Genomic DNA, 19,593 nt, shown 5'->3' with positions numbered 1-19,593 from the left:
TGACGACCTCAAAGCATACAAGTCACTGGAGTCATACAATTATTTTGTCTGTGGCTGGGTCCGCGAAGTCCACCATATAAAAACAAGTGACAGTCGTGTCCTAATTACAGCCAAGGTATGTAAACATTGGAATTTTAGAGCTCTCAACACTGCATATAAATATATGTGTGTGTATAATATCGAGTTGATTTAAGACAAATTTTACATCCATTAGTGGTATTACAGTACCATGTCAGTTCCAGTTAGGCATCCTCCAGAGATTGTTTACACGATGTTTTGGTTTCCAAAAACAAACTTAAACACAATTGATTGTTTATTTAAACAACTTTCCACTTATAAAATGATCGGAGCAGACTTTGCTGTGTTTGGAAGGCTGATAATCCTTGCGGTTGATTCTTGCAAACCATAGGTTTCTCCTTTGTATGCTGAGTTTCTTTGTTTGCTCGCCTTCGTGCTCCCGTACAGTGGGAATTCCATAAAAGCTCCGCTTGACGTCATCATCTGACCTATTACGACAGCCGTGAATACAACAGGTGTGCACCATTGCTAGCTTTAAATAGCCTGCTTGGGTTCTTTTGAAGACTTTGTACTCGCACGTTACAATGTGTGCTTAGTCACCCATACGGTAAGCTTGACCCGCAAGATGGCCGCCACTAGGGAATCCCCGACTCTGTGACGTCATGTGAAAACTATCTATAGGTATCGTTATTGGGCTGGTGTGACCACCAACCACGTAAACTGCAGGGGACTGATTTTATTTATAGTTATCATTATAGTTATAGTTATCGGTATTGTGGGCCTTAAAGAAACTGTCGAAAATGACTATTTCTTCCGGTCTCTTTATAGGGCTGCAGCACCCTATTAAGTATCTGTAGTTGATTATCACACGGGGGCTGTTTTCTGGCTCGAATAAATAGGGACGGACGTCAAAGTCAAATGCCGCATCCATGTTCTAGTAATCAGCTAAATATTCAGGCATTACTTTGAAAATAGACTTTTTCACGAATTCTGCATGACTTCTCCTTTTGTAAGCATCAGGCAATTTTGCCATCTGTTTTCCTCTGTATGTGTTAAATCTAGAGTGCTAAGTTTGCCAGAACGCTTTGCATTCTTAATTGGATCTAATTATATTTTTTAGAGCTTTGCTGTGGTGCACATTGTTGTCACCTCTCATCGCTCATTTGGATCTGAAGCATTTGAAACGACTTCCAGTTGTCAGTACGGGAGAAAAAGCACTTCGCGGCTTGCGTGCAGCTTGAACATCTGGGCTGTTCCATGTCGAGGATTTTGACTTTCTGTTCAGTCATTGTGAAGATAGGGCCTGTGCTTCATTCGACATGCCCAAGGAGACACCCGCCCTGCAGATATGGGGAATGAGAAGCGCTTCACCTCTTTCCTTCAGGACTAAATAATTAGCAGCGAATCTGCTCTCATCTCTGTGGTGCCGCTGCACCTCTGCAGCATTCGAGGACACGCTGTTTACCTCAGCAAGCTCGCTGCTGATTTAGATAAGCTCGTTAATTAGAGGTGTCTTCTCCCTTTTTCACATTTCCGTCTACTTTTATAGACGTGTTATTTCATGTTGTTTTCCTTATTCCTCAACTGCTTTCTTAAAATTCACTCGTTTCTTCTTTTCGTCACCCTCTCAGGCTTTGCTATTCTCATTCTCCCTCAACTTTTTCCTCTTCTCCTCTTTCTAATTTAATTGATCCCAGATTACACACAGATGTCAGTACTTTATATATATATATATATATATATATATATATATATATATACACACAGTACAATTCAAAAGTTTGGACGCTCCTACTCATGCATAGGTTTTCTGGATTTTGACTACATTGTAGAACAATACTGAAGACATTAAAACTATGAAATAACATCTGGAACATGTATGGAAGGATGTGGTAAACAAAAAAAGTGTTAAAGAAACTAAATCTGTTTCATATTTTAGATTCGTCAAAGTCGCAACTGTTGGCGTTATCTTAACCAGCTTCATGAGGGAGTCACCTGGAATGCTTTTCAATTAACAGGTGCCTCGTCAAAAGTTAATTAGTGCAATTTCTTGCCTTCTTAATGCGTTTGAGATCAAACAGTAAAGAGTAAATAATAAACATACAGTAAATAGCCCTATTCTACAACTGTATGAATCGATATTATGTCAAGAACCGCTCAACTAAGGAAAGGGAAACGGCATCCATCGTTACTTTAAGACATGAAGTCTTTTACGATTTTACTCAGTGAATAATAACCTCGACTTCATCTTGGTTATTATTCACTGATATTCACCTCGCCTTTGGTGAATAATTGTTTTAGTATAAATACACAGGCAATTATTAAAAAAACCAAATTATTTCAATCTTCAAAAGCGGCATGCGAATGTAATGCACGCAGACTTGTCACTTATCTACGCCGACTCGCAGAAAATACTTCGTTTTGAAATCGATAATAAATAAATAAGATAAGAAATAAATCACAATTCCACCTGACCTTTGAATAGTTTTAGACCAAACTTCGGAGCATCTTTAGTGCTTTTAGGAACAGCTCTTTTTTTTCATAATTTGTAATTCTTCCTCACTTACAGTGACAAAGCGATCGGCTGCCATTTTACCGAGTCACTCAAGGTGATTAACGAGAAATAATCTGAATCTCTCGACCAATCAGCACATGATTTCTTATAATCACCTCTGTATTTATACTAACTGTGTGGGTGTGTATGGTAAATTCAGGAGCAAGATCAATGCCTCATCTCATCTCATTATCTCTAGCCGCTTTATCCTGTTCTACAGGGTCACAGGCAAGCTGGAGCCTATCCCAGCTGACTACGGGCGAAAGGCGGGGTACACCCTGGACAAGTCGCCAGGTTATCACAGGGCTGACACATAGACACAGACAACCATTCACACTCACATTCACACCTATGGTCAATTTAGAGTCACCAGTTAACCTAACCTGCATGTCTTTGGACTGTGGGGGAAACCGGAGCACCCGGAGGAAACCCACGCGGACACGGGGAGAACATGCAAACTCCGCACAGAAAGGCCCTCGCTGGCTACGGGGCTCGAACCCAGACCTTCTTGCTGTGAGGCGACAGTGCTAACCACTACACTACCGTGCCGCCTGGTCATTTGTTTATTGAGGAAAATGTTCCAGTATCACTGAGCGGCAAAAAATATATGACCCTTCGCTTTCAGTATCTGTTGCAAACTCCTTGTGCAGCAATAAGTGCAACTAAACATTTCTGGTAACTGTTGAACAGTCCTGCACACCGGCTTGGAGGAATCTGGTCAATACTTAGTTTGATTTTGATGGAAGGTGATAGATACATTAGAGTGTGTAGCTCCAGTCTTTACACTTAGAAAATAAAGTGTAATGCTTTTTTTTTTTTTTTTCCCAAAGCATATAATGTAATCTTTCATTTGGAATTGTATTAATGCATCATAATAATAATAACTCCATTACCACCTCTTTATGTAAAAGGCAGCAGCAGCAACAACAACATGAATCCCTTTCTCTTTTACTCTCTGTAGGTTGTATACTTTCACACATCTCTGTGTTTGGCCTCAGTGGTGGCTGTTGTGGAACTGGCTTCTCTCTCTCCTGGGACAGACACTTCCCAGAATGCCATGGGGCAGGGCTTTGGTATCCTGCAGCTCTTCTCTGGACAACCACAGGGAGAGGGCAGGTAATGGTCAATTCTGCCCTTCAGGCCACTTCTTCACTCCTTTGCCTCACTGACAGTGGGCCTCATTCATCAAGCTGGATATGAATGGATATACACTACTGTTCAAAAGTTTGGGGTCACTTTGAAATGTCCTTATTTTTGAAAGAAAAGCACTGTTCTTTTCAATGAAGATCACTTTAAACTAATCAGAAATCCACTCTATACATTGCTAATGTGGTAAATGACTATTCTAGCTGCAAATGTCTGGTTTTTGGTGCAATATCTCCATAGGTGTATAGAGGCCCATTTCCAGCAACTCTCACTCCAGTGTTCTAATGGTACAATGTGTTTGCTCATTGCCTCAGAAGGCTAATGGATGATTAGAAAACCCTTGTACAATCATGTTAGCACAGCTGAAAACAGTTGAGCTCTTTAGAGAAGCTATAAAACTGACCTTCCTTTGAGCAGATTGAGTTTCTGGAGCATCACATTTGTGGGGTCGATTAAATGCTCAAAATGGCCAGAAAAATGTCTTGACTATATTTTCTATTCATTTTACAACTTATGGTGGGAAATAAAAGTGTGACTTTTCATGGAAAACACAAAATTGTCTGGGCGACCCCAAACTTTTGAATGGTAGTGTATGTGTAAACCATTCACTGAGCATTGACGAGAAGTTTGTTATTCATGAAAATCCTGCAGATTTGGAAAAAATGTTTGCATCCTACTGTGTGAGTACACTTGCACGTGCGAAGACATATGCCGCTTTTCCACTACCAACGCGGCTGAGTTGGGCTGAGCCGTGCTGTGCTGAGTCGAGCTGAGTCGAGCTGAGCAGGGCTGTTGGAGTTGCATTTCGACTACAACCGCGCTGAACCGTGCTGGCTGGAAGTGGGTGGACACATTGGGTGGAGTTAGTGAAAGTGGCTGGACGTCACGTGATGTCGTTAGGCGGCGCAAACAGTGACATCAGTGACCTTTTAAGCGGTAGTCTCATGACCCGGATAGTAAACAATAAACATGGAGTCGTTAGTGCTGCTGGTCTTGGTGCTGTGGCTTGTTGTCACGGACAACGCCAACAGATACTGGCAAGAGCGTATAGATGAGGCGAGGCGCATAAGGCTTCAGAAATTCTCGTAATTCTTCTTCTTCCGGGTTTACGGTGTTTACAGATCCCAGCGTGCTCGCGGGGCGTGTGTGGGCATGTGAGGACACTCCTCCTCACCAATCAGTGCACAGGGGAGTGTCTCCTCACGCCCCTAGCCCCACTCGGCTCGGTTTGGCTCGCTTCAGCCCCACTCCAAAACCGTGCGAGTTTTGGGAGCTGAGTAGGGCTGAAGCGAGCTGAGTCGTGCTGCTCTGAGGTAGTCGAAACGCAAGCCGTGTCGGGCTGAAGTGAGCTGAAAAAGGGTAGTGGAAAAGGGCCATAACTAATGTAAACCTTGACTTGACTGACGTTAACTCATGTAATTTGCACGGATTATTGCACTTTTATATATGAAATATATATGTACTGTCAAGGTTAATTTTTATGTTTACTGTGTGTGTGTGTATTTCTGCCTCTTCTTTTGCAGGCTGAGTCTGTTCCATGGTACCCCTCGAGCTCTGCTACACCCAGCACTGAGGGACCCACTGCAGAGTGAGTACACACACACACACACACACACACACACACACACACACACACCTGCTCCTCCTCCGACAAAAAAAGATTCACCATTCAGCAGGACATTGTATTGAATGTGCTATATATTTACACTGGATGTGTGTTCCAGCTCATGGTGGGCGGCTAATCAATAAAAAATGATTTTTTATAAAGTGTTTTTAGTTCATGTCTTCATGCATTATAAATCATGTTTTATGGCAGCTCAAGTATACTGCTAGTAAGACACTGGCCCTGGGCACTATGGGTGCTTGTACATATACAGGCATGTGAAAAAATTAGGACACCTCATGAAATCCTGTGTATTTTAAAATATATTTGGACATATGGGTATTTAATGTAAATTTTAATTAAAATGAGGGATCCAAGTAATATAACTAAACAATAAAAAAATAAGAAAAGCCTTTTTAAAACTTTCTGTAAAATTTAATTAAAAAATAATGCAATTTCTGGTGAGGAATAAATTAGGACACCCCCCTATATTATCCCTCTTAAAATGTTGAAAATCCCAAACAGGTGCATCACGTCAGGTGCACATGATTAGTACATCGTTACCCAGCATTTGAATGGAGCCTTGCCCTATTTAAACCTCAAATTTAGTTTGGTGTGGCCCTGACAGTTGGGATGTTGAGGTGAGCGCCATGGTGAGGTCTAAAGAGCTTCCTGATGCCCTCAGAAAGAAGATTGTGGCCGCTTACGACTCTGGTAAAGGATTCAAAAAGATTTCAAAAGCATTTAACATTAGCCATTCCACCATTCGCAAAATTATTTACAAGTGGAGGACATTTAAAACAACTGCCACCATGCCAAGATCTGGCCGTCCGAGCAAGTTTACCCCAAGAGCAGAACGCAAGATGGTCAAAGAGGTCCTGAAAAATCCTAAAGTGTCATCAAGGGAATTACAGCAGGTTCTGGCAACTGTCAATGTGAAAGTGCACGACTCTACCATCAGAAAGAGACTGCACAAGTGTGACTTGCATGGGAGGTGTGCAAGGAAGAAACCTTTGCTCTCTAAAAAAAACATCAAGGCCAGACTGAAGTTTGCCAGAGAGAACATAGACAAAGACCACGACTTCTGGAATAAGGTTCTTTGGACAGATGAGTCTAAAATTGAATTATTTGGACACCAGAACAGAAGACATGTTTGGCGTAAACCAAATACAGCCTTCCAAGAAAAGAACCTCATACCAACTGTAAAGCATGGAGGGGGCAGTGTCATGGTTTGGGGATGCTTTGCTGCAGCAGGACCTGGCCAACTCACCATCATAGAATCCACCATGAATTCTACTGTGTATCAGAGGGTGCTTGAAGAAAATGTGAAACCATCTGTCAAAAAATTAAAGCTGAAGCGTAACTGGATACTGCAACAAGACAATGACCCAAAGCATACCAGCAAATCCACCAAGGACTGGCTAAAAAAGAAGAAGTGGAGAGTCCTGGAATGGCCAAGTCAAAGCCCTGATCTTAATCCCATCGAAATGCTGTGGGGTGACTTGAAACGGGCTGTACATGCAAGACACCCCTCAAACATCTCACAGCTAAAAGAATTCTGCATTGAGGAGTGGGCCAAACTTTCTCCTGATCGATGTCAGAGACTGGTAAAAGGCTACAAAATGCGTCTCGTTGAAGTTATATCAGCCAAAGGGGGCAACACTAGCTACTAGGGGGTAGGGTGTCCTAACTTTTTCCTCCATTGAAATACATACTTTATTTTTTTTCTTTTTTTGGATTTGTCAAACAATGTTCATTTTTGTTGTTAAATTGCAATCAAATCACTTTCTTTTTGAAAAATACATAAAAACATGCCTGGATATTGGTATGTGTACCATTTCTAAATAAAAAGCTGATTATTTAATGGGGTGTCCTAATTTTCTCACATGCCTGTACATAGCTGCCAACTACTACGAATAAATCGTATTTATTACGATTTGTCGTTTTGATTACGAAAATACGAATTTACTACAATAAAATACGATTTTGCCAATTTTCATGGGTCATTTTCAAAGTCTATCACCGGTGGGATTCGTATTTGATAAAACACCGCTTCGTTCCAAGCGGCAGATACTACGCCAAATTTCATTGGCTATTGCTTGTTCTCTCAGCCAATCAATGATGCTATTAGATCATCCATGGCACACTATCGTCTGGCCTTTGTTCACGAAGTTTCTGAACAAAACATGGTGTTTCAAGCTTTTGTTATGAAGATGTAGCGTAGTACTAATCTCTAAAGAAAGCATGGCTAAGGGGAAGGGCCAGCGCTTCAAGGACTCGTACCGAGAGGAGTTTCCCTTCATTTCTAAGTCAAGTAAGGGCGATCACTACCAGAGATGCCTACTAGTACGGATTGGCCGTATTTTGTACGGAAAAGTTACGTAAATGCGATGTTACGGCAAACAGTGTTATTCTGTACGGAATTATTATAAAGTCTTAAAAAATTCCAGTGAGTTGTTTTTAAATGTCCAAGCGACTTTTTCAATCCATGCGCGATTCACGGCTATTTATTTTTACGACAACCACACATGCTGTGTGTGACGTGCGCAGATTCCGCACATTTGTTCGCGCTATTTTCGATACGGTAGAATGGCCGTGCATTACACCCAGTCAAAAGGGCAATGGATACGCGCACTGCAAACTGTGTAGAACTGACATTAACATCACTCATGGTGGTCGTGATGACTGCACGCGGCATGTCAACTCCAAAAAACATATGGAGTATGCTGAAATGGCGAGTCAGGCGGAAAGTAAATCTGGGGGTATCCAGCAGTTTTTTTTTTTTTTACGAAATCTGTGGATGAAAAGACACGGAACGTGACACGTGCTGAAGCGGTGATGGTTGACCTGTGCTTGGAGTTGAACTTGCCAATTAGTGCCATGAAATGTGAGTTAAACTTATTCAGTTTCTTTTTACATGTCTGATTTTTATTCACTGAAATATCAAACACTGGCTGTACTTCTTTAATTCAAAGTCTTTTCAGTGTTGCAAGTGCAAATGTACATGTAGTATGATCAAAAACAGAATTTTATGATTAGTGCTGTTGGGATTGTGGCAAAAAAATGATCATTCCACTGTTTTAAATACAATTATAAATGTCATTTTATTCAATGTCTCTTCTGAAGCATTATGCTGAAGTATTTATATATTGGGACATTAAGATAACAATGTCGGACTCTCTTTGGCATGAAATAAGAATTTTTTTTTTTTATTAGAATCCGTTAACAGGTAGAACATTTTGTCAGGCAATATAATATAATACTTTTGAGGAGTTACATTCAATACCAATGATTGGTAGTCAACCGTAATGTCTGCAAACAGGGAACACTATTGTATTTATAAAAATGTGATATATTGTATGCTCTAAAAATTTGTTGAGTGGAAATTCAGTTGAGATGGCTGCTCGTGTTTTGTTTATTCAATTCACACAAAACAGTTCTTTTTAATAATTTAAATGTTAAACATATTGGTATATACACCTCTTTATAATGGAAATGCGCATAATGTTACTGAAAGTCATTCCAAAATACTGAAAAATGTTTTCAAGAATACTGAAATTCAAAATTTGGGGTAGGCATCTCTGCTACGCGTTTTGTGCTCCATGTCGGCGAGACATTTCTATCAGTCATTGCGGGCGTTCTGATATCGTAATACGTGAAAATTTTTGTTTTTTATCTTTGAAGTGCCGTATTCATTGCCAATTTTCACATTTTTGTTGTATATTTAATTTTGATGACAAAGTTCATAATATTTTTTGTATCAATATTCTTAATTCATTTTTGTTTGTGACTAATGAATGAATGGTTTTAGATATTGCCAAGTTTGTGGTGCAATAACATCAACTGTTGACTGAGTAAGCTCTAGTCTATTTCTCTAATGTGTACTTTGTCAAAAGTTATATGTGCCAATTGCATTGTTTGAAGTTTTTGCCTGATTCACTGACTATTTCCATACATTGTTGAAAAGAACTTTGCAAATTAATGTAAGATGATAGTTTGTAGAATGAATTTTGTCAAACTATTTTTTGTTTTAGTGTGATTTTTCAGGGTAGTTTTGCTAGAAAGCTTTGGCGGCGGGGGGCCCCCGACCCCCCACCAAGACTCAGTACCCAACCTTGTATTACTATTTACAATGTCGGAATGTTGGCGGCTATGCATATATATATATATATATATATATATATATATATATATATATATATATATATATAGTCTTTTTTTTTTTTTTTAATGAATGACACTTGTTCCTGTTAAAGTGTACCTGAAAGCTGTAGATGACCTCAGTGCTTTTGGTGTTCAAAATGCAAGGCGATTCAAAAGGGTACTCGGTTCCATTTATTTAGCTTTTGCCATAGGAAGATCTATATATATATATATGTACATACATCATGGCATGGGAAACCACAACAGCTTGCGCCAATTACAGTAGCCCCATTGTACCGAATCTGCATGTCTTTAAACTGTGGGGGAAACCGGAGCACCCGGAGGAAACCCACGCGGACACGGGGAGAACATGCAAACTCCACACAGAAAGGCCCCTGTCGGCCGTGAGGTTCGAACCCGGAACCTTCTTGCTGTGAGACGACAGTGCTAACCACTACACCACCGTGCCGCCCATGAAATGCCCATTTCTGGGCATTTCACTTTTGCTTACTTCTCAGATCACTTGTTGTCCATAGCATGGCTTCTTTAGACCTCAGAGCCCAGATGAATTATGGATAATGTCCTTCACAATGGTTATTTTCCATGATTCTGTCATCAAAATACTGCAGAGATAGCAAAAACTGAACTGGAATGAAATACCAGAAGTGTCTGTTGGTTGCTGCTCTTTACAACCATGGTGAAGAGAGAAGCATCTTGAACCACATGACCTGAAGGGTAAACATTAGTGTATTAGTCTCTCTTGGTTCTTATCTGTGAGGTGACAGAAAACTGAACCTGCATATGGACATCGAGCCTCAAGTTACCGTATTTCACCACTTTGCTTTCACAAGGACGAATAGTGCAGACTGCAAAATCAAACCATACCAAAACCATCTCGAGAGTCTGTTTCACTTGTGGGCTGTTTTTGATAGGTCCGACTTCATTTGTTACAGTGGTGCTTGATAGTTTGTGAACCCTTTAGAATTTTCTATATTTCTGTATAAATATGACCTAAAACAACATCCGATTTTCACACAAGTCCTAAAAGTAGATAAAGAGAACCCAGTTAAATCAGACAAAAATATTATAATTGGTCATTTATTTATTGAGGAAAATGATCCAATATTACATATCTGTGAGTGGCAAAAGTATGTGAACCTTTGCTTTCAGTATCTGGTGTGACCCCCTTGAGCAGCAATAACTGCAACTAAACGTTTGCGGTAACTGTTGATCAGTCCTACACACCGGCTTGGAGGAATTTTAGCCCATTCCTCCATACAGAACAGCTTCAACTCTGGGATGTTGGTGAGTTTCCTCACATGAACTGCTTGCTTCAGGTCCTTCCACAGCATTTCAATTGGATTAAGGTCAGGACTTTGACTTGGCCATTCCAGAACATTAACTTAATTCTTCTTTAACCATTCTTTGGTAGAACGACTTGTGTGCTGAGGGTCATTGCCTTGCTGCATGACCCACCTTCTCTTGAGATTCAGTTCATGGACAGATGTCCTGACATTTTCCTTTAGAATTTGCTGGTATAATTCAGAATTCATTGTTCCATCAATAATGGCAAGCCGTCCTGGCCCAGATGCAGCAAAACAGGCCCAGACCATGATACTACCACCACCATGTTTCACAGATGGGATAAGGTTCTTGTGCTGGAATGCAGTGTTTTCCTTTCTCCAAACATAACACTTCTCATTTAAACCAAAAAGTTCTATTTTGGTCTCATCCATCCACAAAACATTTTTCCAATAGCCTTTTGGCTTGTTCATGTGATCTTTAGCAAACTGCAGATGAGCAGCAATGTTCTTTTTGAAGAGCAGTGGCTTTCTCCTCGCAACCCTGCCATACACACCATTGTTGTTCAGTGTTCTCCTGATGGTGGACTCATGAACATTAACATTAGCCAATGTGAGAGAGGCCTTCAGTTGCTTAGAAGTTACCCTGGGGTCCTTTGTGACCTCGCCAACTATTACACGCCTTGCTGTTGGAATGATCTTTGTTGGTCGACTACTCCGGAGGAGGATAACAATGGTCTTGAATTTCCTCCATTTGTACACAATCTGTCTGACTGTGAACTGGTGGAGTCCAAACTCTTTAGAGATGGTTTTGTAACCTTTTCCAGCCTGATGAGCATAGACAATGCTTTTCTGAGGTCCTCAGAAACCTCCTTTGTTCATGCCATGATACACTTCCACAAACGTGTTGTGAAGATCAGACTCACGCCTGATTGTCATCCCATTGATTGAAAACACCTGACTCTAATTTCACCTTCAAATTAACTGCTAATCCTAGAGGTTCACATACTTTTGCCACTCACAGATATGTAATATTGGATCATTTTCCTCAATAAATAAATTACCAATTATAATATTTTTGTCTGATTTGTTTAACTGGGTTCTCTTTATCTACTTTTAAGACTTGTGTGAAAATCTGATGAAGTTTTAGGTCATATTTATGCAGAAATATAGAAAATTCTAAAGGGTTCACAAACTTTCAAGCACCATAGTATGTTTGCACGTCATAAGAAATAATGAAACATGGCTCAGGCTCTGGGTTACTGATCTGAAGGTCATGGGTTCTAGCCCCAGCACTGCCAAACTGCTGCTGTTTGGGCCTTGAGCAAGGCCCTTCACCCTCTCTGCTCCAGGGGCACTGTATCATGGCTGACCCTGTGCTCTGACCCTAACTTCCTAACACGATGGGATATGCAAGAAAAGAATTTCACTGTGCTTTAATGTACACTCACCAGCCACTTTAATAAAAACTTGTTCTTGATTCTAAGATTCCTGTTCTTGGCTTGGCTCAGATTGCATGCTGAGATGCTTTTCTGCTCACCGCGGTTATAAAGAGTTGCTATGAGTTACTTTATCCTTCCTGGCAGCTCAAACAAATCTTTCTATTTTCCTCTGACCTCTATTATCAACAAGGCATTTCCACTGACAGAACTGTTGTTCACTGTGTTTTTTGTTTTTCGCACCATTCTGTGTAAACTCTAGAGACTGTTTGTCGTGTGTGAAAACCCCAGGAGATCAGCAGTTTCTGAAATATTCAACCCAGTCCATCTGGCTCAAACCAACACCCAGGCCACAGTGAAAGCCACACTTTGAGATCACAATTGTTCCCATTCTGATGTTTGAAGTGAACGTTAACTGAAGCGCTTGATTTGTATCTGCATGATTTTATGCACTGTGTTGCTGTCATGCGATTGGCTGATTAGAGAACTGCATCAAACAGCAGGTCGATGGGTGTACCTACTAAAGTGACCGGTGAGTGAATATGTGACGCATAAAGGCTTTTTCTTAAAAAAAAATAAAAAGTGACCCCCACAAAACTCCATAAAAGGCAAAGCTCTGAGAGCTGAAAATGACAAAACGATAACTAAACAGTGAAAGAGCACCAAAAGCACAGTGTGCGTTAAAGGTTTAACTATATGTGGCAGATCACAGAATCCAGGGACACATGTCGGCCCGGGGGCATTTTGAGTTATTGACAGATTCAGAAAGTACAGTTTCTAAGCTTTCCAATGATGCCTTCCGTGTGGAGATCTGACAATATTTGAAGAATGTGTGGCCTTTTGAAAGTGTATACTTCTTAAAACAGAAAAGGGAGAAAATCGCCCTCAAAGTTTTCCGTCTCAGCTACTCTGGGTGTAGGGCGGGCACATAATGGTGCTCATTTGCATGACATTAAGGAAAGCCCTACCCCCTACGAGCTAGCACGATACTACTTTCATGTAAACAAAGATCACCACGTCAATTTTCCTTCCATTCAAAGTATGCCCAACACAATTATGAAGTACAAAAATAAGTCCTAAAGTATACTTTAACGTTTTGTGGTTGAAAAATTACTCACACCGTAAGAAAGAAAGATAGCACGATGATGACACAACTAACACAACACTAGTTTCATGTAAAGCCTCGTCACAACCGGCCGTACGGTACGTGCTCCTACAGCCGGTCTACATGCAAAAAACGCAAGAAACACACGGAGAGCGCGCATGAAACGCACGAGAGCGCGCGTGTGAAACGCACGAGAGCGCGCGTGTGACGTGCTGATTTTCGAGCCGCAGACCGGCCGCAGAGGTTCTTTGTCATGTCAAACAAACTCTACGGGCGCTTACGTTTTTTTTCAGGTTGCAAGACAAACTTACGGCCAACACGCGTCTTTCTCCGTGAACAAAAAAAAAAAAAAAAACGCAGCGATTTGGGAAACGCCAAAAATCACACGGCCAAAAAATCGTACGTCCGGTTGTGACCTAGGCTTAACCAAACCACAACACTCTCCGTTACATGCAAAAATAACCACACAGCCTTAGATTAATAAACTTACCCCATCTGAAAGAGAAACGGCGCCTTGCACACACCAATGCCTCCGATGGAATGTAATCCTAGAATGGTCCGTGTATCATCCGATCATTCAAGTATTCCATTCAATCTGGAAAACGAGGTTGCGTTTTTTTTTTTGCTCGAAATGGTGATCTCCGATGTAAATACCGAGTGTCTGTTTGCTTCGCGGTGTGTCAGCTCCTCTGCGCTCTGTTTAGTAACTCATTCCATAGTGAAATCTCACGCCTGTATGCAGTTAAGTAGCCATGCGCTCAGCTCGTATCATACAGCTGATTCGCGGTAAAAAAAAACAAAAGACTTAAATCATCATGTGAATTGCCCATATGGTAATTTACCCACACCCCCCAGCAGGCTACAGTCCTGACAAAAACGAGACAATTTGCAACAAAAAATGTATGCTTTTCCAACAAAACAATCTATTATCTGAAATACTGATTGCATTCTTCAAGATCTCAACTTACACATGATGGAAAAAAACAAAAATCACAAATTTCGAAAAAAAATGCTTCTTTTGCGATTATCTCGGATTCGTTTCGGCCGACATGTGTCCCTGGATTCGGTGAGGGGCCACATATTTTGTTTTTAACTATGCATACATGTATGCAAAATGGCTACCATGTATGTCCTCCATTTATGTGGACCTTCGCTTGTGCAGGTCCTCAGAAATGAATGCTACGTGTCAACAAGATGTAATACCAACATAAGTAGTAGAGGGGCAGCATAGCACTGTATGACCCGTGTCTGTGACTGACTCGACAAACTACAACTAGCTTTGAGTCTCAAATCACATACTTGTGTACTATTCTGGTCTGTTATTGTGTACTAACACTAACCGATTTCCTATAATGTGTGAATTTTAAAAACCTCTCTGTGTTTCAAACCCAAGGAAAGGTCTGTTTTGCATAGCCTGAGATGCAGCTCATGACAGCAATCACAATGACAGCAGAAAAGTTCCAACAGGGACAGAGCGCTTCATTGTGTTTTTCAATTGTTATGCATGCGTGCAATCACTGTACATTTTACTAAGGGTATAACGATGCATGGTGACATCTCATCTCATTATCTCTAGCCGCTTTATCCTGTTCTACAGGGTCGCAGGCAAGCTGGAGCCTATCCCAGCTGACTACGGGCGAAAGGTGGGGTACACCCTGGACAAGTCGCCAGGTCATCACAGGGCTGACACATAGACACAGACAACCATTCACACTCACATTCACACCTACGGTCAATTTAGAGTCACCAGTTAACCTAACCTGCATGTCTTTGGACTGTGGGGGAAACCGGAGCACCCGGAGGAAACCCACGCGGACACGGGGAGAACATGCAAACTCTGCACAGAAAGGCCCTCGCCGGCCACAGGGCTCGAACCCGGACCTTCTTGCTGTGAGGCGACAGCGCTAACCACTACACCACCGTGCCGCCTGCATGGTGACATAATACAAAAAAAAAAAAAAGTGGCGATGTGCACCATGGAAAATCAGCATTCTTTGAATTATACCTCAAATGCAATTGCACTGTTTCAGCACCAGAGGTCCTAATTTGCACATCCCATAGAGTTAAAATATATAGAGAGCACACTGGTCACATGATCACATTCTTTCATGGGCAGCCTGCCATAACTCCATCCATCTTCTACCGCTTATCCGGGTCGCGGGGGTAGCAGCCTAAGCAGAGCAGCCCAGACTTCCCTCTCCCCGGCCACCTCCACCAGCTCTTCCGGGGGAATACCGAGGCGTTCCCAGGCCAGCCGAGAGATTTAATCTCTCCAGCGTGTCCTGGGTCTGGCCCGGGGTCTCCTCCCGGTGGGGCATGCCCAGAAAACCTCCCTTGGGAGGCGTCCGGGGGCATCCTAACCAGGTGCCCGAACCACCTCAACTGACTCCTTTCGATGTGGAGGAGCAGCGGTTCTACTCCGAGTCTCTCCTGAATGACCAAGCTTCTCACCCTGTCTCTAAGGGAGAGCCCAGCCACCCTGCGGAGAAAACTCATTTCTACCGCTTGTATCCGCGATCTCATTCTTTCGGTCACTACCCATAGCTCGTGACCATAGGTGAAAGTGGGAACGTAGATGGACCAATAAATTGAGAGCTTTGCCTTTTGGCTCAGCTCTCTCTTTACCACCACAGACCGGTTTAGCGTCCGCATCACTGCTGACGCTGCCCCGATCCGTCTGTTCAACTCCCACTCCCCCTTACCCTCACTCGTGAACACCCCTGCCATAACTGTTTCTATTTATTTATTTATTTATTTATTTATTCATTTCTTCTTCTTCATCTAAAGCTGTTTTAGCTGTAGTTTTCTTCAAACTCCAGACGTCTGGCATCTTCAATATCGCTTGTCTTCAGTATGTAAACAAAGTTCGCTTGTCCCCCAGGACAAGGGTAGCAATGGTTGCTCTGTTTGTAGCAGTTTTTATACAGACAAAGTTTCATTGTTTTGCATTATTTATGAATCAGACATAAAAAAAGGGATTCTTTTCAGTCATTATTTTATTTCATTAAAATTTTGCTCAAAATACTCTGAGAATTAAATTGAATTGAAGTGTGAAGCCAGTATTGTGATCGGAATCTAATATAGTCTTAGTTGTCTTTATTGATCAAGTTATTTTGGATGGCGATCTTTCAAGTCGGGCGGCATGGTGGTGTAGTGGTTAGCACTGTCGCCTCACAGCAAGAAGGTCCGGGTTCGAGCCCCGTGGCCAGCGAGGGCCTTTCTGTGTGGAGTTTGCATGTTCTCCCCGTGTCCGTGTGGGTTTCCTCCAGGTGCTCCGGTTTCCCCCACAGTCCAAAGACATGCAGGTTAGGTTAACTGGTGACTCTAAATTGACCATAGGTGTGAATGTGAGTGTGAATGGTTGTCTGTGTCTATGTGTCAGCCCTGTGATGACCTGGCGACTTGTCCAGGGTGTACCCCGCCTTTCGCCCGTAGTCAGCTGGGATAGGCTCCAGTTTGCCTGCGACCCTGTAGAACAGGATAAAGCGGCTAGAGATAATGAGATGAGATGAGAATTCAGCATTGTTTACAGACACGCTTTCAGTGGCTGCCATCCTAGTTGCTTTGTAGATCCACCATCATGGCAGACGCTCATGACGCAGCACATTTTGATCACGTGGTTGCAAGTCATCTATAGTCATGTCCTATTAGGAAGCCTACTTGGTGCAAACAACAGAAAACAATGGTAAGCCACTGTGATAAAGTAGCATAGGTTAAAGTTTCTTTCTGAACAGTAGATTTCTTGTTCCACCAAACAAGTCGGTTCAAGTCTTAAACTTATGGCCAGAAAGTGAAGACTGACTCGGCTTATAACCAAACATACATACTGTAAGTCCATCCATCCATTATCTGTAGCCGCTTATCCTGTCCTGCAGGGTCGCAGGCAAGCTGGAGCCTATCCCAGCTGACTACGGGCGAGAGGCGGGGTACACCCTGGACAAGTCGCCAGGTCATCACAGGGCTGACACATAGACACACAACCATTCACATTCACACCTACAGTCAATTTAGAGTCACCAGTTAACCTAACCTTACATGTCTTTGGACTGTGGGGGAAACCGGAGCACCCGGAGGAAACCCACGCGGACACGGGGAGAACATGCAAACTCCGCACAGAAAGGCCCTCGCTGGCTGCTGGGCTCGAACCTGGACCTTCTTGCTGTGAGACGACAGTGCTAACCACTACACCACCGTGCCGCCCCATACTGTAAGTCTTGTTGGTAAATTCAGCCCCTGGGTTTATTGCAGCGGCTTGTGGAATGATTAAATAGGGAAGCCGCTCTGAACACAGACCTCATCCGGTGTCCATTATGGAAAATGGTGTTCACTTTTATATTAAATGACTTAAGGATTTGTGAGTGTGCTCTATTATGAGGAGGAGATAATCGGGACTTGCTGTTATCTTCTGCAAACAGCACTGTGGCTGGGAACAATGCCTCATCAGCAGCCAGAGAAAGTACAGGGCTTTTTTTTTTTGGTTGTTTTGGGACGGTAGAAAAGTGGTACTTTTTTGACCTCGGGCTGGTACTGAAAATATAGAATTTTGGAAGGTACTTGGTACTCCTGATTAGTGCTACATTACCACTATGAAGTTGATTATTCTCTGCATGTCCTGAGTTGTTTTATTCCTCTTATACAACAGCAGTTTGATTTCAGTGATTACAATTTTTTTTTAAATTAACAAATGATGTAGATTTTATGCAATTATAGTTACAGTTATGGAACAAAGTTAATTCCTGATATCACTTTGTATAAACGGGGCGGCACGGTGGTGTATTGGTTAGCGCTGTCACCTCACAGCAAGAAGGTCTGGGTTCGAGCCCCGTGGCTGACGAGGGCCTTTCTTTGTGGAGTTTGCATGTTCTCCCCGTGTCCGCGTGGGTTTCCTCCGGGTGCTCCGGTTTCCCCCACAGTCCAAAGACATGCAGGTTAGGTTAACTGGTGACTCTAAATTGAGCGTAGGTGTGAATGTGAGTGTGAATGGTTGTCTGTGTCTATGTGTCAGCCCTGTGATGACCTGGCGACTTGTCCAGGGTGTACCCCGCCTTTCGCCCATAGTCAGCTGGGATAGGCTCCAGCTCGCCTGCGGCCCTGTAGAACAGGATAAAGCGGCTAGAGATAATGAGATGAGAGGCTTTGTATAAACAGTCATTTTCTTGCCAGCATTTTTTTCTTTCTCTTGAAGAAAGAGGATATAAGAAAAGAAATGCTGTTTGTTCTCTGTCCTGAAGACTTTCCCATGTCAGGAATGTGCTGACACTGGAGACTCCTTCCATAAAAGTTTTAATAAACATCATCTTACAGAAGTAATATCAATAATTCTATACTTATATTTGTCAAACAAATATGTTATTTATTTATTATAAGTCATCGACTTGGTGGCCCCATACAATACATACATAGATGGAGACATACTTTGTTTTAACTAAGGCTACGTTCACACTGCAGGCTGAAGTGACTCAAATCCGATCTTTTCGCCCATATGTGACCTGTATCCGATCTTTTATTGACAATATGAACGACACAGATCCGATTTTTTCAAATCCGACCCAGGCCATTTGGATATGTGGTCCTAATTCCGATTCCTATCCGCTCTTTTCATATGCGACTTCAGTCTGAACCGCCAGGTCGCATTCATCCGACTTACACGTCATCAACAAGCCACAAACGTCACTATTCTGCGCTGAAGTAGGCGGCGGGTCTCTCAAAAAAGTTATAACAACATGGCGCATAATCACGGGCGCAGATTTAAATTCACCTCGTTCGGTCCCCCCCACTTATAGGGAGGAAAAAACGTCTATGCTGTCTTTCTTTGCATAAGGCAAACCTCACGGAAAAATCAAAAGACTAATTACCATTCGGTTTATTGAGGTGCACAGCAGTACATACATAGTTGCAACAACTCACATAAAACAAAACAAAGACTGATATTCGGTTGGTTGAGCTGCGCAGACTGCACAGGTTGCGAGCTCGAGCTTGGTTGCTATGGTTACTAACAACAAGTTTGACAGGCATATCGGGGTTGGGGTTGGTTTGCTGGCAGCTTTGTCCCCCCCAGTTCAAAAAACGTATCTGCGCCCCTGCGCATGACATCAATGCGAGGGACGCTTCGGGCTGTGAAGGTTCTGAATCTTCTCAATGGAAGGACGCAGAGGTTAGGGAGCTGATTTCCATTTGGGGGGATACAGCTATTCAAGCTAGATTGGATGGGTCATACCGCAACCGGGTGGTTTTACTTCCGTAAACACTGGCCATGCTCACTGCGTGTGACGTCGTCGTATCCT

The 19,593-nt window shown here is 42.3% G+C and overlaps 1 protein-coding gene across 1 annotated transcript in view; it reads left to right on the top strand.

Moving 5' to 3' along the window:
* nphp4 (nephronophthisis 4) overlaps positions 1-19,593 on the top strand; it is a 522,237-nt gene that overhangs the window by 82,176 nt on the left and 420,468 nt on the right. Inside the window, exons 3-4 of the mRNA XM_060932193.1 lie at positions 3,534-3,688; positions 5,242-5,306. Of these exons, the coding sequence (XP_060788176.1) occupies positions 3,534-3,688; positions 5,242-5,306 (220 nt within the window). The remainder of the gene's footprint in view (positions 1-3,533; positions 3,689-5,241; positions 5,307-19,593) is intronic.

Source organism: Neoarius graeffei, chromosome 10 (genome assembly GCF_027579695.1).
Source record: "Neoarius graeffei isolate fNeoGra1 chromosome 10, fNeoGra1.pri, whole genome shotgun sequence".
NCBI classification, from domain to species: domain Eukaryota; kingdom Metazoa; phylum Chordata; class Actinopteri; order Siluriformes; family Ariidae; genus Neoarius; species Neoarius graeffei.
This window is presented reverse-complemented; position numbering and strand designations above follow the sequence as displayed.